At 28.3% G+C, this 24,163-nt stretch overlaps 1 protein-coding gene across 5 annotated transcripts in view; it reads right to left on the reverse strand.

The window, feature by feature from the left end:
- The window catches only part of LOC129961738 (serine/threonine-protein phosphatase 2A 56 kDa regulatory subunit epsilon isoform-like), a 107,634-nt gene that overhangs the window by 19,046 nt on the left and 64,425 nt on the right, over positions 1-24,163 (reverse strand). For 3 of the 5 annotated variants that reach the window (XM_056075291.1, XM_056075296.1, XM_056075305.1), the window contains exons 2-7: positions 9,121-9,317; positions 7,188-7,289; positions 4,879-4,971; positions 3,228-3,358; positions 2,559-2,618; positions 238-346 (exon numbers count right to left, since the gene is read on the reverse strand). In XM_056075291.1, coding sequence (XP_055931266.1) covers positions 238-346; positions 2,559-2,618; positions 3,228-3,358; positions 4,879-4,971; positions 7,188-7,289; positions 9,121-9,317 — 692 coding nt within the window. Of the gene's footprint in view, positions 1-237; positions 347-2,558; positions 2,619-3,227; positions 3,359-4,878; positions 4,972-7,187; positions 7,290-9,120; positions 9,318-19,689; positions 19,846-19,962; positions 20,095-24,163 lie in introns of those variants that run through there. The other 2 variants (XM_056075322.1, XM_056075314.1) reach the window with 2 other exon arrangements.

The following is a 24,163-nucleotide window of genomic DNA, read 5'->3' on the forward strand; positions in this document are numbered from 1 at the left end:
AAAACAAGATACTCAAAAATTTAATATGTAGAAAAAAGCACAATTAAAAGAAATTTGAGATGATATATATGTCGGAACAGTTTGCATGAGTAAATGAAATAGAACTTAAATTAACTTGCTGGCATAGTTTATATGTGTCATTCAAATTACTATTGAATGATGATTAATCAAAATATAGATACTAATGGCTACTAAATCTTTCAGAATTGCAAGAAATTAATATACAAAAACTATTACCTGTGCATGGTAAAGTCCTAGAGATTTTGGTGTATGAAGTGGAATGAGGACTTTGACCAGAAACTGTTTGTGTTCAGCTTTTAATGGCAGTGCAAAACCATTGATTATGCTATAAAAAGATAAAAGGAAAAACAAAATATTAAGTCAGCTATGGGAGATAAATTTCAATACTATCAGAGGAACAATTATTTCTAGCATATTAGCTAATAAAAAAATATAAATGACCACTTCAAATTGCAAAAACATTTATATTTTATGTATGAAAACATGTGATTTTAAATTTATAGAATTACTTAATGATAAAAAAAATATCCTATAAGTTAATTTGCTATTATATTAAATTCCAATAGCTTTTAACACCATCATTAAACTATGGGATATGCCATGCATAATTTAACTTTCAAGAACTTTCTACAGATATGACCTTCTTTCCTTTAATATAATTACAAGTTTATTCTCAAAAATGTGCTATTTTTCAGTTGAACCATTTGTAATTTAACATTAAGACTACTTTGAAATTACTAAAAATTATACAAACAAAATGTAACAATACTTATGTAATTTCAAAATAAGTCATAAAAAACTGCCCTTTGAAACATTGACATTTTTTTTTTTTTAAATGTATAGAAATTAGGCCCAGATAAAACTAAGTACGAAGTATTAAACATTTTAAATATAACATTCTTCAGAGCATTAATGAGAAGTGTTTATATTAAATGATTATATTTCTGGTTGATATTAAAAGGGTTAAATAAATACCCTAGACCTGGATCAATTAATTTTTTTTTTCAATTTAAAATACAATCATTTTCTCAACACTTTTTTACAATTTAAGCAAACTTATCAAAAATTTATGTATGATAATAAAGCAAAAATGCTGTAAAAAAAGACAAATAAAAAACTGATTTCATTTTCGAAAGAAACCATAAAAGAACATACTACATAATATATATCATTACTTTTACATACACAAAGCAACAATGGAATATAAGTTACAGAACTAAAAAACTGACAGCATGAAAAGCATAATAATTTATTTTAACAGACCAAATTTAATTGATCAGACAAATTAGATATAATTAGACAATTCAAATAATAATTTCTGTACTTTATATAATATATTTTAAGTAGACATAAAACTAATAAAATTTATTGAAAATATATAAAAATTTCCATTCACAATCATAATGCAGAGCTTAACAATCATTTTTATAATTATCTTGAAGATCTAATTCAAAAGAATGTTAACAGATTAATGTTTGTTACAAAGATAATCAATAGATATCAATAAGAAATATTTTTATATCACAAGATAAACACCTTTACACTAATAACTTTAATATTACATGTTTTGTAAACATTTTTTTAGAAGTTCATCATTTTAAAGGACCTACCAGCAAATTAAATTAGTGATTATGCTTATAAAAAATTTCTTAAGATATATATTCTAGGAAACTAAAATAATGTATGTAAAATTGTAATGCATTTCAGTATCCATGTATGTAAGAGGTTTTTTTTTTTTTTTTTTTTTAAATAATACAAAACATCATTTTTTTAAAAAATTGTTTCTGGGTGTTGGAACAAATGAAACATGAGGTTTCTTTGATCAGCGAACAGAGGTTTAATATTGCTGCCTAAATTTCTATCACTCAATTACTGAGTAATAGAAAGCATAATGCAGCTAATTATTTAAATGGAAATCATAATTAATAAAAGTTTACTTTTTATAAGAAAATATAACAAAATCACTGCAAAATTCATTTTATTTAAGCAATTATAATTGAAGCTTATAATATTTACTTTTTAAACATTCATGAGGAGCCTATTACATGGTTATTGAAATATATCTGTGTGCTATCAATTCACATATCATTCAAATTCTGGATAAACTTTCTATACAATGAACATACACACAAATTATGTAACATTAGCAAATCTATGCAAAGTTTATTGCATATTTAATCTCCCTGCCTTAAAAAAAATATTGAATATTATATTGAAATTAAATAATGAAGTTAAGCTATGCATTTTGTTATAGATTAGTTTTGCAAAATAGGAGAGGCAGCGAGCCACACATCTATGATTTTATATTATCTACAATGTTTTGATTTTAATTTAAAATAAATGTGTTTAAATCTTAAGGGAATATGCTATGCCATTAAGTCAGAATAATTATCTATAGAAATCTTATTAGTAAGTATTTAATTAGGAAATAATACCTAGAACACATATTGAGCAAATATCTAAAACAGGAAAAATTCCACAGACAAAGTTACTATTGTTTAGAGTACAATTGATATGCATTTATGGCTGCTTCTTACCTGCCCAAGATTTCTAGGAGCTCACCAATACCATTAAAGTGTTCCGTTTCATATATGAACCTACAAATAACAATGCATATTAATTATTGAATAATAAAAAATATTAGAAACTTTAATATTTTGAAGTCTGTTTCCAAAATATTATATTATTTGCTTAATTAAAAAAGATGGTACTATTTGCTTGTATTTCTCCCTAAATTTGGGTCAATAACAAGGATGACAAATACAAAAACTTTTTTTTATACAGATGAAGAATATTGAACTCATTTAGTAAATATGTTTGTGTACTTTTGCTTTGATCTATATGATTTCAAAACTAGAATGCTGCTAGAGTGTGCATTGTATTCAGCCATTCCAAGTACACATACTGAATATAAAAATGATTTATATTGCTAATTACGATAATAAGATAAATAAAAATAATCATATATGAAGAATCTTATCTAGTCATATCTAAAGAGCAATACAAAAACTATGCTTTCTATTTTATTCTTACTTGGAGATCAAACAAAATAATAAATTTAAGCCCAACATTTTAATAAGAAAATCATTGAAATAAAAAATAAAATACACTTCTTCATATCAAGTATTTTATAAACAAATTCTTATATAAGCTTATATTATCAGCAATCAATTGGAATATATATATATATATATATAAACTTTTACCTAAGAAATATATTATTAATCTGTTTTCTAATAAACGCTCTTAAACCCAAGAATTTTCCATATATCCTGTGGAGAACCGTTTTCAAAAACTCTCTCTCCCTGGGATCTTCACTGTCGAAAAGTTCCAAAAGCTAGAGAAAAAAAATTACCTTGTTTATTAGTAGATGCAAGGAAGTAAACATTCAAACTTTTTATACATATCAAAAAGTAATTTCACAAGCATATTCAATTATTTCAACAATTTTCTAAAATTCAAAAAAGAAATAACTTGTACACTTGTAGATATGATAGTGAAATTAGTGTACAATAGTGTTATTGGAAAGAAATGATTTTTTAAAGTAAATTCAGCATCTCATAAATTTTTGCATGTTTAATATTTCAGATGAAACAAAATTGGTACATTAAATAACAATTAAAACATATTACATATATATATACACAATCACTTTGTATTATCACTATAATCAAATGTCAAACACAGATAATAAATTGACAATTTGTCATAAATAAAGTAATAGGAACTTGATGAAGATATTGAAACGATAAAATAGAAAATATATATTCTCGAAAAAATTATGAAATTTCTTTCTAGATTATTTTTTAAAATTTAAATTAGATATTCAGATTTACATATGTGTTTAACAGAATATTTCAACATCCTTGCATTCTTTCATATAACTGAACATTCATTCATATAATTCAACTCATATAACTGAAAAATTTATTAGAGGAAACATCTTAATGATCATAATACAAAAATAAAAGGCATTTTAATATATATAAGCGTAAATGAAAATATCACACTACAGCACACAGATGCTGGATTTCAGCTTTATTTTTGTTTTGTTTCATCTGAATGGAAGCACTGACTTAAAATATTTGTTTTGTATTAAGGCACCATCCAATCATAAAAAGATATCAGTATTTTCTAAAATATAATTCAGCATTCCAACACTTAAAAATTAAGGTTATTTAAAGCTTTATATATATGAATTTGAGAAATGTTTTTTTGTAGCATTGCTCATTTATGAATATATATATAAACAACTACTGTTTTTCCTTTTACACTTAAAAGACATAATCTAAAATTATTTATAAAGATAAACTTCTTCAGGAAGTCTGATACTTAGCATTTGATGTTTTGGTATATTTTAAATATTCATGACAATTTTCTCAATTATATAAGAATATATAAAATAGAATAATTTTCACAGAAAGACAAAAATGTACATACCTTTGTATCATTGTTGAAAAAGAAAATGACTGACACATACTACTATATTTGCTAGATATTAATAAGCTACATAGTTGCTCTTGCTGCTCATTTAAAAAAACGGCAAGGGGGAAAAAAAATATGTAAAGGAGTTATACCTCCTTTACAGACCTCTTCTACAAATAAAATTTCATTTGTCCTTTTTAATAAGAAATCAAATTCTTTATTTTAAGACTCAATTTTAATTTATTAAGCAATTTTGCACATAGGCACTGTTTTAATACATCTTAATCTGAATTTCAGAAATACCCAAGAAAATTAACTGAATTTTCTACTGACTTTTTTTGAAACTATCATTACACCTAAAAATTATAATATTTAAATTTAAAAGAGCACTGATAAAAATAAAAAGAAACTATCAAAACATTAAGCACCTACCTGCAAGACAAACTTTTGGTCAATAACTTTTTTGCCAATCACTGGCTGGAAGTCCGGACTTTCCAAGAACCTCAGGAAAAACTCGTAGACCAACTGATGAGAAAAAAAAAATTAATAAAAACCCAATGAAAAATGACAATTAAAATATTTTAAAATGATTTGACTCTTAAAATTTTTTTTTTCTACTAAAAATAAAGAAAGAAATTAAAAATAAAAATTATATATATTCAGATAATTGTTCACAAGATTATGCATAAAATGTTGAATATTGTTGATATTCTTTGACTTATTCCATGCTTTCAGCCTACTATCCAATTACACGAGCTTCCTTCTATAATATATCAAAGATAACAGAGAAGCCATCTTCTAATTATGGTAGATGTGAATTACAAGAGTAAATCATTAACAAACATGTCAAGAAAATCAATACTACATTAGACAAACTTTCATACATTTTTGTGCATTATTCATTCTATACAATAAAAGGCAAAAGTCATATTTAGCAAGGGTGTAAATGAAGAGTAAAGCATAGCGAAGATGTTCTGAATGGAGCTAAAAACTTTACATTTCCATCATCTGTGAATTTAATAAAAATCAGAATAAATTTATGATTCAATTCAAATGGTACAACATAACACACACTGCTAGATAAATAGATATTAATAGTGTTTTTTTAAATTCACTAATTCATATTTTCATTATCAAATAATAAACAGTTCCAGAGTTGAGCAATTCTATAACTGCCAGCATTAAAATGCAATTTTTGTTGATCTTTCACATGCAAGCTTATAGTATTTTTCTAACTTGATATCTTAAGGATAATAAAGAAAAACCTTTAATCAATCATTCCCACAAAGTAGTCACTTCTCTCAACAGCCACTTTTGTTCATATTCTAAAAAAATCCCAATAAATAGCCACTCCACATCTTTGAGCAATAAGGGCAGTCACCCATTCAATAGTAATGAAATCAATTCCTTTCATCTCTCTGATTTTGAACATTTTATTAAAAAGGGAAGGGAAAAAAAAAAAAAAAAAAACAGAAGTGCACGCACTCAAAAATAATGATGGAAATAAAAATGGACCTTTCTTTTCCAAAGTTGAGAGACAATAGAATTTGGATCTTTAGAAAATTCTTACTTTTAATAACACGATCCATAAAGCACACAAAATTACTCTACCTCAAATCAAAACATATACAATATGCTTAGCAAAATGTTATTTTTCAAACGGATGAATGGAAGGTGCTAGTGAATTATCAAAGAAAATTTCTATGCACAATGTTCTAGATTTATTTAAATGTGCTTGTAGAACTTTAAGTGAAGATACCATTGTTAAGCGTATTCTTAGCCATGAATTTCGCATAAAAGAAACAAAGAGACAGCTGGATTTATTCAACCAGCCAAAAGTAAAGGATGAATTAATGGGGCTTTCCATACTTGCAGGATTTCTAGATTCATTGAACATGTAGCTTTTATGAACTGTTATGTTGATCTTAGTAATGATTAAAACACCTGTACTGTAGTTGAAAGATTCTGATAAAGATGAATCATTTAAGACCTTTAAAAATTTTTCATTTAAATTTAGAAGTATCTCAATTAGTTTATTTATTGAAATATAAATTTTTGTGCATTTCAGGTGTTATTTAGAGATTTACTTTACCAATTAAAAAAAAAAATTAAAACTAATACTACAAATAAACAAATGTTTTTTTTTTTCAATATTAATTAAAAGGTTTTACTAAAGAATTTAGTAAAGTAATTTTTCTTCAGATGATTCTTAAACTATTCTATAGTTTAGTCTATTTAAATACATAATATGTACTTCCAAATATATTACTCCTTCAGAGATTAATTTTCCATGGAATGGAGAATAACTCATCTTCAAAATATGAGGAATGTTGTTACTAATTTAAGGCACATAGAAAAAAATAATAAAATGATAAGAGGCTAACAGATTTTGAATACTTACATGGCAAGAATTTTGTCCAATATTAAGATTTATCTTTCATGTCAGATAAATTTAACCATCTTAGTTTCTTTTCAGATTATTTGAAATGAAAAATAACTTGATATACACAGCAAGAGGTCTAGCATACAATAAAGTAGTAAAAGAAAATTCCAGAAGTTTTAAAAAGAAAAGGTGGCAATATAAAAGTAAAAAGCTTATGAGCAGAGAGAAAAATATTTTAGAAACTGGTTATTAACATTAACTTTGTAAGGTGAAAATTGGGAAATAAAAACCAAACACACTGATAAATTTTACTTTCATTAAATAAAAGAACATATATGAAGTCTAGAAATTGTCGAACCTGTAGGTGTGGCCAAGAGGCTTCAAGAGTTGGGTCATCCTCTTCAGGATCGAAATCGGGATTTTCACTAGGTGGCAGTGTGCGAAATAAATTGCAAGCGATCTGAAAGAAATAAAAATAATCTTATAAATATTACAAAAATTTAAAAATATGAACAAATTATAAATAATATTTAAAAAATTTTTTTTATTACCACAGGAAATAAATTTACAAATGAAATTGCAAGGGAATTCAAATTTTCAATTCAATTTTTTAACACAATATTAAACTTAATATGGAAAAATCAATTACAAAGAGAAATATTGAATTTGACAGATATGCATGTAAAAATGGTTTCAAAAAAAGAATGATGAAATTTCTGGCCAGTTTTATTTCTTCAGTAAATACAATTTAATCAAGGCCCTGAAAAATATATGAAATATTCTATCTTATTTTTTTAAGGTATAATACACTTATCACTAAAATTTTATTTTATTCTAATACTGTTTTCATAAACCAAAGATTTTAATGATTAAAGCTATTAAAACAATGATTATAATAAGGATCAAAACTTCTAGATTGCTAGAAGAGTCCCATCACCACCACATTAGCAGCAAAAAGAAAATGATATCAATTAAAAGTTTTCAGATATCAACAACAAACAGGGAAGACTTGCATTGGAAATTAAGGGAAGGATTATATTTAAAATAAGTACACATCATAGTAATAATAAAGAAATACAATGTTTCTTAAAAATAAGTATCAGAAGAAATCCGATTCATATACTGTGAAAATTGTGTTTTAACTTCAGATACCCCAATTTCTATCCCAAAAAGGATAAAATGTATTTTAAAATTTTCTTCGTGACAAATTTTTAATAACGCCTTCATGTTTAGATATTTATTCTTTTATATATTATCTAGCTTCCATCTAATTTAAAAACCATTTCAGAAGAAAGTATTTCTGAATTGTCTAAATAAATTTCCACAGAATCGCTGCATCATTCACTTTATCTAGAATAAAGCATTTCTTTTCTTAATTTTTTTTTTAATTAACAAGAACTTGAACGATTGAATGTAAATGACATTTTTCACATTATATACGTGTTCAAATAATTGAATTCATATAATAATATTTTAGAACAAACTTTTTCAGAACGAACTTATTTCGAGCATCTGAATTCTCAAAATAAGATCTGAAATATTTAAGCATATATTCTGTACACGAAAAATGTCATTCTTGCAATAAAAATTAAACAGGCAGCAAATTGTAAAACAGAAGCTTAAGAAAACCCATCCCTTCCCCCACCCTTTTAGTATAAGAAACCAAAAAATTAAAAAAAATTCTTGATTAAATGCTATCAAAATCTTATGTATTGAGAGTGCTTGCTTATAGTTTTAAAGAAAAGAAAGAGCAAAAGTAGTTTACTAAATAAGATTAATAAAGAACTAAACAAAAATAATTTCACAGTAAAGAAATACAGTAGAAACTAGCTTAACATATTGCTTAACTATTTAAATTTAAAAGCAGAAAATTTATGCACAACAAGCAACAATATCAATAATAAGACTTACCTTAAAGAATATTTTAATCTAGAATTTTTATAAAAGCTGAAAAGAGTTTCAGAAAACAATTACAAAACAGTGAGCTTCTTTGAAAATCTCACTATGTGATTTCAAGAGGTTTTTGTCAGCAAATTTTGGCTGCTTTTAATTTATGCATCGCTAAATAAAATGCTCAAACAATAAACACAATTCAATAAAAAATTTTCTTGAATCAGTATCAGTAAAATTATAGAAAGATCTTACGCTCTTTTAACTACAATTTAGGAAATATATAATATACTAGAACTTACTTTTAACACTGATAAACTGAAAATGATTATCTAATCGTGCTATCTAAAATAATTATCTAATAATTAACTTGCTAATAAAATACAGATATAAGGAATTACCATTCGAATGATTTCTGGATAAACAGGTTCTGTTAGCACACCTTTCCCAGCAGTAATGTAATCTACCAACTCATTTAACGTTGCCCGTTTTATTTCTTTGCCTTTTAAGTCTGAAACTGGGTCCATGAAATCAAAAACCACAGCACACTGTAAAAGTTTTCGGATGAATAATTCCTCTTGTTCTGAAGGAGGGACATCTAAAAGGAAAAGAAAGATTAAAAATTTATGATGGAATAAAGCAGCTGTTATAGATTTTAATATTCAAGCATTCCAATGCAAATTTTTTATTTTAAGAATATAATCAAAAATTAAAATAACTGAAACTAAATGACTTTTATAAATGCACAAATATCTGCATAGAAGGAATTAAATGGCAGGTATGAAATGAATAATTAAGAAATTTTTATTCATGGATTTATCGAGTATTTTAGAATTTAACAAAAATTAGTTACACCTTTTACTTTCTTTTCTTAGTGCTGCTTTCGTTTAATTACTGAAGTCTTTTTAAGTCTTTCCGAGTCAATTTCGCCTCACCTGAATAATCCACTTCTGATAATAACAGATCTCATTACTTACATTCATCCTGATTCTAAACAAATCCAAATTAATTTTATAATTTTATTTAAGTTTTTGTTCTAATGAATATCAGTTTGGTTTGTGAAGTTTAAAATTATATCGCAATCTAGAATAATATAAATTGACAAAAACTAGGAATAAAAATCTCAAAACTGATAATAAACTTTGCCTTTACAAATTATATTCTTTAAGATCTTGGATTCTCTGAAAGATTTAAATGTCATAATTTTACAAATTATAACAAGGTCCTTTCTCCTCCCTTCAATAGAAAAGTGAATAGATGACTTAACTGTGGAAGTTTGGTTGCATAATTTAAAGTTTAAAACAACAATACTGTCAGCTTGACTTATCTATGTTGACTTTATCCATTTTAGCAAAAAGTGTACAATGACTTCTCTATTTATATTACACAATTTATAGCGAATATGCCAGCATAAAAACATTATGCTAATAAGTCTTGATTATGAAAATAGAAACAAATTTTACTTTAAAAAGATATTAAATTATACTATTTAATATTTCATTAAAAACAAGGAGCAAATGATGTAGGGACAAGTTTTAATAGTTAGAGGTCTAGGGCATTCAGTTGCAGGAAATCTGCTACATCAACAAAAAATTATTATGAAAAATTTGTAAATATGAGGACCATCTTTTTATCTATATAACCAATTTAATAAGGAATTACTTACATTTTATCACCTGTAGATAAATCTCTTCAAATAAAAAACCTTTAAAGTTACAAGAGATAAGTGAGAACAATTTTTTTATTGAAATTTTAAGTGATATCAAAAAATACACATTCCTATAAAATAATTTAAGAAAATCCATACATTTAATGAAAATGTTTGATTTTTAGTTACTTATTTTTCATATGCTTACATATAAATATACTTATACTTTTTTAAAAAGAACATTTAAAAAAAACTATATACATGCATTAAAATTAAATATAAAGATTATGAAAATATTAAAAAAGTTCTTACTGTTTAATTTATGAAGCATTTTTAAATTTATTTACTAGTATTCTAAAGCAAAGGTCAAAATGACAGTGATGCATTTCTTTATTTTTGAAAAAAAGTCCTGAGCTAAATTGAATACTACGATAAAAAAAGGTTTAGATAGATTCAGCCTTCAGAATTAATATAAGGACTTCCTCTCAACGCAAATGAAAACAAAGATTAATTAGAGGGCATTAGCAGATATGTTATACAATGAGAACTAGAATCTTTCTAACATAAATGAGCAATCTATCATTACAATAATTCTTGCTTATTATTATTACTTAATATATCTACCAGGGACAAATGATTACTAAAGATGCTATTTTATTTCTGGAAAATAAAGAAACCTTTTAAAATAGTTTTTTAATTAATAATAATACAGCAACAGAACACAGTCTATTGGTTTCTAAAGGTAAAATTAATTCTTGAATGAAAACATACTGAATTCTCATTATTAAAAACATTAGAATTCTTAAATAAGACAATATAAATTACTAAATATTAGAGGATTATAAATTAAGAACCTGGCTACAGTAATTATAACGACTCAAATTGGCAATACAAGGAAAGACAAATGTTTCATCATATAAAATGAAATTATCCTAAATATGAGTCAAATGTATTTAGAAATTATATGTATGAACATAATTTGATATACTGTGTATTGGAAATTATACATTAATAGAATTTTTTTAATTAAACTCTTCTATATCCAGGTATGAGTAGAAACATTTATGACCATTTAATGTGACCTATTTTCAGTTTTCCCAACATTATCGATTTTAGCCAGTTAATTTCAATTTACTATGAAGTTATCAATGTTTGTAGCAAAAGATGCTTTATTTTCAAGGATAAATTAATTTTTGCTGACAATAATAACATCCTTTCAACGTTATGCTTTCAGTTTAAAAAAAGATAAACATTACATAAAACGTTTTCTTTTTTTGGTAAGAATTGTTAAATCTTAGTATTAAAAAAAAAAAAAAACCTTAAGAAAAGTTAAGAATAACGTACAAACATAAATATCAAATACAGAATTTTCTATTAAAACCAATAAACGATTTATTTCTATTTGATTTATCTTCTTTATACAAATAAAATATAAATGAAGTAAATTAAAATATTTACACACACACACACACACACACACACACACACACACACACACACACACACACACACACACACAAAACTACAAAAAATACCTATAATTATGTAGATTCGCAATTCTTCTCAACAAAACTACAAATTGTTGAAAAATTTTCATGGAACATAATATTTAAGCAAACAGTATAGTGAATCAGATGTTAAAATAAATCAAATAATAAATATAAATCAAAAATGTAAACAAGTGAGTAAGACCTGTAGCACAATCTGCTAAAAATAGCCGACAAACTGATTCCAAAATCATTATTACAAAAACAAAACGATAGCAATTTTATCAAAATTCCGAAATCGGCATACCATAGCATAAACTTAATGTTTACGTTTAAGTCGGATGAATAGACAGACAATTTAGAGCAGTGCATAAATTACCAGTAAGTTTTTTTTGTTTTGGATTCCATCGTCGCTAAGAAAAGCTGGGAAACAAAATTCTTTTCAAATGCTGATGACCTATTTTAATTGGCTAAGTTATTTCGATTTGAAAATACATGATAAAAAAAGAAGTCATGTATATCCTCTATGAAAGAATTCAATAATTATTGAACAGAAGAAATGGATTCAATTAGCTGCCCGAAGTCAGTTAGACTAATTGGACTTAATCACAATCATACATGTGTAATTTTTCTTTTAATTGTTCAAAGATGATTCCTGTAGTTCTTATAAGAACGATTCTGTTTTCAATGTCTTTGAATCAGAATTAATATTATAGTGAAAAAGAGCTACAATTTAAAGGCATAGCAAAATTCCATTAAACATTTTTTTTTATTAGATCATTATTTTGGGGCATATTAACAATATCTAAAATAAATCCCGGTATCTCAAATTATATTCCCCAGAAAAGATTAATACTGAGGTGAATGAATTAGCAGCAAACTCAAAAATTCAAATTTGAAAACCAAAGCAGTTCAAAGCTTTAGTCGTTTTAAAATTCGGTATAATTATAGTAAGCATAGAAATCTATACCTGAACTATTTCTAATTAAGTCTGTATAAATATTTCGGTGGCCCAATATGTCTACCAACTTCGGTCAGGATGATTAGCAAACCATGACGGCAGATCGATTTTAAATGACGTCATTCTTACGTAGGCGTTGTATACATGCTTTCCGTTCATCTAGTCACGCTCTCGCACTTCACGCATGGCTAAAGGGGCGAATCCAGGCATTTTTAAGAGGGGAAGGGACTAAAATCTGTGTGTTAGTGTTCAGATTCCTCTTGGGAGAGATGCAAGGATATGTTCCTAACAATGTATATCTTAATTTAAAACTACATGCTCCACTTGGGAAAAAAAGGGGGGGGGGGAAAGAAACTCAACAGAAATAAAACTATTGAATATGAAGTAAAATAAAACAACAATCTATCGATTTATTCATCGTCATATTTCACATTAACGTAAGATATAGAATTGACATCGAAATAAATAAATAAAAAAAAAAATCTAAGTTTTCATAAAAATAAATTACCAAAAGCAGCCAAGCAAGAGGCATAAGAAATGGAGTATAGGCACGTCTGAACATTTCCAAGAAAAGAATGCAAAATCATTACTTTCATTTTAGGGCCACATTTATTAACACTATTATTAAACTCTAATTTGTGTACATCTTTGCCATTTTTCAAATGAACAATAGAACACATTAAAAACTGAAACTAAATTTTTAAAAAATTCACAGAAAGCTGACAGTCAAAATTACGTTTTATTTTGAAAAGGAATTCATTACTTGGCTCAAATGGTAATTTTTAACAATAAAATTAATTAAGGTTTCTTTTATGCCACATTTTGTGTCACTGCCAAAAGTTGTTCTAGATGAGCGCCAAGGAATAAAGGGAGCACATATTCATCTTTGTTGTCGTTTTTAAAAATCAATAAAACGGCAACCCAGAAAGCTGAATTTCTGCGCAAGTATTTTTATTATTTCAAGCATAAATTTTCCAAAAGGTATGTGTCTTTTAGAACATTCACTGTTACACCAGAATATAAAAATAAATGTCATGTAATGATTTATTAAAACAGTTCTTGAATAGGAATTCTTTTGGAAAATTCGATGTATCATACAATGTCAGCTGGATGGTGACAAAAATATTTACAGGAGATCAATTTCAACATGTATTTCTCTTACTGGAGAATCTCAACTAATTTATTAATTATGTTATGTTGTTATAATCGACAAATTTTAATTTATGTTTGATGCAAATTCATACTAACATTTAATCTAAAATAATTATCCATATATCGTTCTCAGAAAGTGACAATGCCGAAAATGATAATCTCTCAACCATCATCTGCGTTCTTATTTCATTAAAACTAAGTGTTTTTTTCATGTAAAACAGATTTTATTTTAAAGAAAGTATAGAAACATCATAAGAGCAGCCCACATGAATCTTGATTTGCACATTTTTTCTGAAGTTGCTTGCAGGTACCGATACATGCACATATTTGTAATGACATTAACATGTTCAACGCGAAATTAGAAAGAAATAGTTAATTGTCATTTGACAACAGTTCGGATTGTTTATATGCTTGTCTCAGCTTTATTATTATTTTTTTTCTTTTCTTTCCCCAGTTGGGTAATATAAAGGGGGGGGGGGGAGTGGATCAATTTAGATTATAAATCGAAATCGTCGGAATCGAGAGGCTACGGAAAATGCTGAAGAATCATTCCAGTCGAAGTAAATGAAATAGGTGTTATCTTTTTGACGGAGATGGTGTTTTTGTGTACGGAGAGTTTTCGAGCTATAGGAGTCTAGAAGTGGAATTAAGACAGATTCTGTTCTTTTTGTCTGACCTGGGGAAAAGAAGAAAGTTCAAGTGGAAAATAATCACAATGGAAAAAAAAAAAGGGGGAGGGGTTGCTGAATCCGCCGGGGATTTACTAACCAATGTTTCAATCAATAATTATATATCTCGCAAGGATATAAGAGAATATAACTACTTTAGTTTTTGGCAACAGAATTGAAAAATTAATGTCAGAAGTAGATACATTTTGAAATGATTTAAATTTACTTCTAGTAATAAATGTATTTATAATTTCATATTCTTTACTCTATTCTTTTCTCAAAAGAAAAACAACGCGATTCTAGGGGGAGCGGAGCAAGCAAAGGGTGTAATTCCTTATGTTTTTTCATACAAAGAATAAAAGAAGCTATCTTTAGAAACCATAATATTTTTTTTTTTAAAAATCAATATTAAAAAAATTGTCTTAATTTTTTTTTCTAATTCTAATATTCTTTAAAATGGCTCCAGTTACATTGACTATAATGTACTGAAATGAAGTATTCAATTATGTTATTACAGAATATTAGAATCATAACGACGTGCTAATAATTTATTTTCCCAAATAGCAGTACTGATACATCACGTTCAGAATTTCTCAGATATTTGAAATACTAGAAAAATAACGTCTTTACATTACGTCGATCTCAATATAAAAGATGGAATATCATTTAAAAAAAAAAAAAAACCCCAACTAATCAGTATTTTTTTATACGGCCAAAAATGCTAGATTGTCAATGCTATCTTTCTCTACGGCATTAGCAATAGATGCTGGATATTGGACCCAAACAAATGCAACTTCAACATACAATGCGCTGTGAACAATATATGCTAGCTTTGTAAAATCAAATGACATTTACATTACTAAGAACATTCATTATAAGAGCATATCACGATTGCAGTAATGCTTTAAAATTCTAGCAAGACGTCTCAAATGTAAAATATGGAAAGAAATACGATAACCACGAGAAAAATTAATTCGAAATATATATACTACATAAGATTCCCAACACAATAAATTTTGAGAACTACAAAAAGCATTACGTAAGGAAAGAGCTTGAATGCGCAAGTTCTTGCGTTCTATCTTAAAATGTTAAACAAAACCTTCATTTATTACTCATCTGAAAACAGAGGTAGATCAATTACTTCTTAAGTGGCTTAAATCAACCCAGCAAGCGGTTGAGAAAAGCACATGCCCTTCCAGAATGCTGAATGATATCATTGTTGGTTCCCTGCAAGAGAATAGTTGCGCAAAAATGTATATTGATAACTTGTTTTCACCGAAACGATTATCTAGATGTATTTTAGATGGCTACCGTTTACACGAATGAGCGAACACGCGCAGCTGCCAGCTCATTTTAGTCATAGTGCAGAGAGGGAGGGGGAAAAAATTCACTTAACAGTGACATTAATTTGATGTCTCGGGAAATGATTATGCAGCTCTTTTGGGATCGCTCGTAAATGGGAAATCTGACATGGACTGCAAGAGGGATAGGCTATTCATCTGTTCACAGGTTTCTTTTTGATACTAGCCGTAATGAAGTTCCATCTCTGGTAGGAAAGTTTAAGAGAAAAAGAAAGAAATGACTAAGATGGTAAAAAGATATTAATGAGATGAGTAGCTCTGATGTCGAGCCAAAATATGAATTTTGCTATAATACAAGAGTTCTTATTTGAAAGGCTGAATGTATATTTTGTCATTTCCAAACTATTTATTGTTTCTTATTTAAAAATGTTATTATATTTTTCATAGTTTTGAATAAACTTGAAATAAAAACCCGAATAAAAACTAGGAATAAACAATATTTGTGCACATTGTATAGCGAATACACTTAAATATGGCTCACATCATAATTAAAAAAAATGATTGAAGATGTACAACATGTGTGCAAATTACGATTGATATTTGGTAACTAAAACAGAATGATATTCAAAAACATTCTTTGATAACTACTCCACCCGAATGATTAACAGGTTACGAAAAGATGATTAACAGGAAACGAAAAGTTATGGAGAAAGGCAACTTAGAATATAAAATAAACTCTTTAATTAAATATTATTTGAGAATTTGTCTTTCGGTTTCGAGCCACAGATTCAACCACAACAAATGTGAAAGTCCATAATTATTAAGAGATTTTAGAAATAAAATGTAAAATTTATCTTTGAAGAACTTTTTTTTTTTATTAAATTAAGTTATTACAAAAATTTCAATTGTAATTTCAGCAGCTATTGCAAAAAAATATTTCTAAAATACACAATTGGTATTTTTCTTATCAACTGTCAATAAACATTTTAAATTCATGGACAAATTTTCTAATAAAAGAAGTATATTTCAAGCCAATGTTCTCTGCCAAACGAACTGTAGTCACAGATCAAAAATTCCAGTCGTATGCTTTTGCCATGTAATCAAATGCTGCGTTACGACGAGTGTTACAAACCCCTCTCAGCAATACTTCCAGTCCTACGAATTGAAATGGAAATTTTCAAATGCATTCGTGAATTTTTTTTTTTTTAATAAGATTACTACGAGACTACTAATGAAAGATTGCTACGAGAAAACTAATGAAATCAGAGGTAATAGTTTTTATGAAATTATCAGAACAAAAATCGATCAACTTGTTTAAATCGTGAGCATGGGCACTGAAAAGAGTAAAAATGAATAAAAGAATATTTTGGAAATAAATCACAAAAGCAAAACGAGACACCGACAAAGACAGCGGTGATGTTTTCAATTTTACACGAATATTAAAATACAATCAAAAGAAACCGCAAAAATATTCGAACATATTACGTTGTAAATGGTAGACGTGCTTTGTCTTTTCCAGAAAGAACTATAATATTTTACATAATACCCTACCAGAATTTAATAAGCTTCATAATCATGACTATGTATTAACACTTTATCAGAAAATAAAAGGGAAAAAAATCTTCAAAATGTTTTTAAATATGTTTAAGATTTTTAAGGAGCAATTTTTCTATTACATGAATATAGAAAATGAAGATAAACCTGCATTATATGTACATAAGACTCAATAAATGAATGAGATGGAAGAAAAATTATCCATATCTTAGTGCATTCAGTGAAATAATTTCATCGTATCAAAAAAATTTTCTCTCCACGGCTTCCTTTAGATTTTTTTTCCTTCCATATTTTTTTAATTAACAATAACAAAAATAAAATCTACTCTCTCTCCTCTAACTATTATAAAAAATGTGGCGACTCAGTTCTTTAAATAATCGTGTATTGAAATATCTATCTAAAGAAAATATTCAAAAATCTTTTTAAAAATTCTGTTGTTTTAAAGAAACGAGAAAAAATATCGTTATTTGCGATACTGCAAACGATACTGAAAACATCCAAGATGCGTATATATATTAATATATTCGCATTATTATACATATTATATATCGTTTCTTTAAATGTAAATCGTTTTCTTTAAAGCATGAACCAAAATCCCGGTTTGAATAACTAGTCATAAGAAATAAGCAGTTTGAAAGTTGTACAATTTTCAATCGATTAATTAAGTACAGTAATTTATTTGTAACCTGAACCTGTTATATTTAGTTAAAATTTCAAATCTCACTGAAATTAATTCACGCATTTTCGAAAATTTGATAAAATGTTTTTTGCATAAAAACATATCGCAGAAGTCTTCAAAAATAGATTATTCTATGTTGAGTCTGCATACTTTTCAATGATACGCTAACATCCCCTCCCACCTTCTCTCTATTCTTTCATATTATGTATATGTATATATATATATATCTAACTTCCTTTACAAATGACGTCGGCTCATTTTTTTTACACGAAAAATAAAAGTGACAAGTTTATTCGGTAGATAATAATCTTGATACGAAAGATACACGTAAATCTATGATGAAAATGAGATCGTAAGATATCTCCAGCATATATCTTCAACTAAAACTAAAAAGATGAAATCATATGATAAAAGTCATTAGATTACAGAATAGAAATTGAGTTCCCAGTAAATGGAATGATGAGTTGGTAAATATTTCCTTACATATTTAGAAATCGCATACTTTCCAAATATATTTCGAAAATAGAATGCTTAATAGATATTTATATCATTTTTTAAATCTATCATATATGACTTTGCAAACGCAATTGCATCTTTAGCTTATATATATTTTTTTAACACTGAAAGCTATAAAATATTTACTTTTAAAAATTTTACTTTCATTCGATTTTGAAATAGAAAACAAAAGGAATCACGAAAATAACATTTTAAGCAATATCTATATATTTGGCCTGGAATGTTATCCTAAAAGAAAGAAAATGTTGGTCTATCATCGAAAAATGCGCAGATAGTAAGACAGTTATCAGTAAGATTACACGTGGTTTACATTTCCAAAAGAAATGAGAGTGAAATGTTTAACAATCGTATCTGCTAATCCTGGTAAAGAAATAGCAGTACATAAAATCGGTTTTTAAAATTGCATGCAAAGAAGAAAAAAAAAGTTGTCTTTTTAAAATTTTTCCCAGAAAGGGATAAACATTTTTTGTATTGCTGTAAGTTTTTCGATGCCAGATAAAACTGACATTAACAATTTAATGGCTGAATTAAAAATATTCTTTGGAAAAAAAAAGAATATATTTTCTCGACATTATACAATTTAAACACGCACACACACACTCGCGCGCGCTTTAAATTTTGAAAAGTGTTTATTTAATAGAATATAATACGGAGAACAAAAAAGAAATAAATTACATAAATTCATAAAAGAGATGACATTTTCTCTTCTTTCTTTTTTCAAAACTGAAGAAATGTATCCCAAAAATATTATTCACATTATTCAATCGCTCTCTTCAAAAAATTAAAGCAATTCGTTCAACCTTAAACTTTAGGTTAATGTACTCTCAAGGTCATACCATAAAGTTTCAAACTGCTAAATAATAAAGAGGTGTGGGGGGAGATGTAAAAAAAATTTAAAATGTATCGTCGAGAAAGGCAATGAAATGAAAGATAAAAAAAATGGATAAAGATAACAAACGGGTTGTTTACATCCAGAGATCTGAATAATGGGCATGCGTACTCACATTTTTTACACTGAAAAAAGCTACTACATGACTTATTTTATAAGCATGCAGGTTTATAAGCAACTTCTGTACAAGTAGCACAAACAGGTAGAAAGTTGGACAGCAAATGTTAAAGAAGGCGTAGTTTGCTATTCGCGGAGATACGGGTATTCCCTTATGTTCCAATGGTCGTCTGGAGCGAAAAACAATTGATAACAGAACAAACAAGGGCAATAGAGAGAGAGGGAGGGCGAAGAGGAAGGAAGGGGGGGGGGCAATAACACTTTCACTTACTTTTTTACAATGGGGTCAGGAACGAAGAGTTGTGGGTCAGGAGCCAAAACGAGCCAATGTTTGGTTACCTTCAAATGAGTCGACTATTTCGGGAGCACGGTGAATTGGATTCAACGATTTCTATTTATATTCTCACTGGCTCGAGATTCAGTTGAGTGTAAAGGCTGAATCTGACAAGCTCATAAACACCACGGGTTTCATCAATGAGAAACGGAAATTATCAAAAGGCATTTTTCAACAAAACATCAAAACGCACAAAGGAACTGAGCAGACTGTATACAATCACTGATGAAGCACAGGATGGAATTTTCGGAAAAGAAGTCATTTAGGTTATATTAAGTTATGCGAAATTCCAATTCGGAGATATGATGATACAAGAAATTAACGAGTTTTTCTTTTTTTCTTCTTCTTTTTTTTGACAGAATATTTACAGCTTGAAGAATTTAATCAACATGTTGTATGGTTCATACAACGACATAATATATAGTTTATTTTTATCAGCATTTCTTCATAATTGCCTTTGAAAACAATATGAATTCAAATGTTTAGAATGTAACGAAGTATTCACGGCTTCTTAAAATATTGATTACGAATCGACACGAAGCCACGTTCATGAAAAAATTGGGAACACGAATCATTGGCAATATGATATTCTTTCGAAATGTTCAATAACAATAAGCAACCATAATTGAAAAAAAATCGCCTTGATTTCCAATAATTTATATTTTTCTAAAAATATGTACCGAACAAAATTACTTGTAAAATTATTTATTCTTTTTATTAGCACTGCTGAATTAAAAAAGAATGATTTTAAATTTGTAACTAAAAGGAGGTGCCGAAATACAGCAGTAAGTTTTTTTTTTTAATGTTTATGAAATTCGAATGTTAGTTAACGATATGCTGGTAATCTATTTTCAGTAGATGTTATTTATAAGCACTATTCAGAAAATCTAACTTTGATTTAATTAAAAGGCACTATTATTTTCTCATTTAATCCTTTCTAGGGCTGTGGGAAGTATGCTTCCCACAAAATTTATCAATCTTTGTATGAATTTATGTAGGTTGGCATAAGTTCTGACAATTTTTTTTAGAAAGACAGAAACTTAGATGCTTTAGTTCTTTATTTTACATAAAATGATGTGTCTTAATTTGATACTTAATTATTAATTAACCAAATTAATTAATTAATCAAATTAAATTTATCTAATAAGCTAAATGAATCCCTTTTCTTATACTAATTTCAAGCCTAAACATATTTTAACATAATATGACTAGAAAAAAATGGCCCTTTAAAGGGTTAAAAGAGGGATACCAAATCATTCTCAAAATAAAACGCTCTTTTTTTTTTTTTTCACTGCCTCAATGCCACGGATTTTGAGAGAAGAGGAGGGGGGAAAAAGCGCTATGGTGTTTTTCAAAGCTAATTATTATATAATACGCATCCGTTCTCAGTTAAAAACAAATGTTTCATGTAACAAGACGTAAGAGACTGACGGCAGCTAATACCTGCTTTTTTTTTTTTTTTTTTTAAATTTCTTAACAGAAAAGGCGTTAATCAACGAAATAAATTTCAGCCAATTTGATCCTATAGATCTAATAACTGGTATTTAAACTGTAAATAATATTAATTGGTATATATACCTCAGTAAAATCAGAGAGCACACATTTTTATGACTTTTTCAAAGCTACTGAAATATCAGCAGTTTCTAAAAAACGTTAAAAAAATCGAAAGATTTAAAAATTTTCTGGAGAAAACACGAAGGAAGAAGCTCTTGATATATTTACTAAACTTCTGCGAACAAGACTAATATCAATATCAATTTAAATTTCTGCTGGCAAGATATAAAAACATTAATGAACTTTTAAAAATAAAGCAATTTTGTATAGAGAATAGGAAGTGCTTTATTTATTATAAGGAAAACTAATGGTATTCCAAAATTATTTTACTGCCTTATCACCTGGAGGGATGCCAAAAAGTAAAAGAGGAACTTCGCAAGAAAATACATTCCATTAAAAACTTCTTTAAGAAATTCCTTTCTTCCTCGCAGAAAAGAAAATTTTAATGTACCAATCAAAATCTATTTCCTACCTTTTTTTCAGCTAGGAGAAAATAAATAAAGGGGTAGATAAATTATGTTAATTTTTTTTCTTACTTTGCGGGACATTTTCTAGCACAACTTCAATTAACCTCTCCATCCCCTTAAACAGCCGTTTCTGTTTCCACAAGATCCACCCATGGATGATGTCGGTATACTCCCAGGTAATGGACGAAAAATGCAAATATTAAACAAACAAAAGCATCACTTTCAACCAATCATGCATTCGCACATAGCTTTGGAAAATGCACTTTATGATAACCTGGCTACAGTGTCTTTTCAGTATGAAGAAATAGCTCTTTTACCTTTCATTTCAAATACTTAAATTTCACATTTTTCATTATTAGCAAATTTTTTCATTGAATTCAACTGCACTATCACACTTCCTATTGAATAATAAACCAAAAACCTTATTAGGTTCCCCCAAAGAACAAACTTTCGATTCTGCTATCGATATGATATTCTTCAGAACCTTTCTATGTAACCAGATTCGCTCTTTTAGGTAGATTCTTATAGGAAGACTACCTATTGCAATGGTTCTCATGACAAGATTCAGGAAAAATTTCTTCACCGATTATGGTTCTTAGAATCCAAAATCACGCTTCGCTCAAAAATTTATATTATATAGATTCATACAGGGTGGTCCAAAAAAAAAAAAAAAAAATTCCCCTATATATGAAACCCTAGCGGCCTATCCGCTCAACCAATCGAACTAAAATTTCAGACATAGTTGTTTGAAGGTATGCGCGCTGGAGATTGCGATGATTCTAAACAACGCAGAACTCACGGTTACGGTTACAGTGAGAGAATTTTGAACTTTTCGAATGGCAACACCCACTTTTTCCTTTCGCAAATTGATCAGCGTATTGAAAAACCACAAATGGCGTTGGAACGATTAGCGTGTGACGAAAATTGCCGCCTTAAAGCATATGCAAAGAAGAGCATTATAAATGACTAATGACAACACAGAGAGGAAAGAGAAAAAAAGTTTTTATTGGAATGGAAAGTTATAATTACAGGTTTTCAACGTGTTCGTCTTCGCAGTCGACAACGCATTGCATTCGGGAGATTGTGGACAACAATGCCGAACGTAACATGCAAGGAGAAATCTGCATAACTTCACGTGTTATCGCATCTTCAGGGGTGTTTGTGGGACCCCAAAAATTCCCCTGAAACTTTTACGGACTTACTACCGACATTTTGGAGTTTCGAGAAGGGGGGGGGGAAGAAATGAAAAATTACGATTATGAAGTATTGAATGACCTAATTATAAAAGTCCGATGAATTACTTTGTTTTGCAAAATTAATAACCATTAATTTTGCAAAAATTAAGACCTTTGAACCCAGGTCACGTGATCGCACATCTGGTCGAACGAAGTCTCTCCCTTTTTTTTCTGCCGCGCCTACTTGCCGAAAAGAATTCAGAAGAGAATGTCCGAGAACCGGGGGAATGAGTCATAACTCGCAATAAGGAAAGAACAAAAAAGAAGTTTTTTTCCCCTTTTCACGCATTATCACTGCCTTTGGAGAAAGAAAGGAAAAGTTTTCACCACACACACTGACCTTGCGTTTTCTGCTTTCAAAGCAAACAAAATTACCCAGATCAAAATAAATAATTCATTATTATTCCTACTTCCTTTTGAACGACGATCCCCGGAATTTCCGGGTATCGAAGTTCAAAATCCCCGGAATTCCGGGGTTTCCCCGGAGCACAAACACCCCTGCATCTTGCAATTCTGACACATCTCGTGGACCAGGCGTGTACACCTTAGATTTCAGATAACCCCAGAACCAGAAATCCATAAGAGTGAGTTGGGGGATCGCGGTGGCCACGAAACTGCAAAGTTACTAGAGATGACTTTATCACCAAAGTGTTGTTGCAGCACTGGTCGAACACATTGGGCAACGTGTGGAGGAGCCCCATCTTGCATACATACAATGTCCCGAATAACATTTCGTTGCTGCAATTCAGGAATAACGGAATTCTGCAACTGTGTCAGAATTGCAAGATGCGATAACACGTGAAGTTATGCAGATTCCTCCTTGCATGTTACGTTTGGCATTGTTGTCCACAATCTCCCGAATGCAATGCGTTATCGACTGCG

Source organism: Argiope bruennichi, chromosome 1 (genome assembly GCF_947563725.1).
Source record: "Argiope bruennichi chromosome 1, qqArgBrue1.1, whole genome shotgun sequence".
NCBI classification, from domain to species: Eukaryota; Metazoa; Arthropoda; class Arachnida; order Araneae; family Araneidae; genus Argiope; species Argiope bruennichi.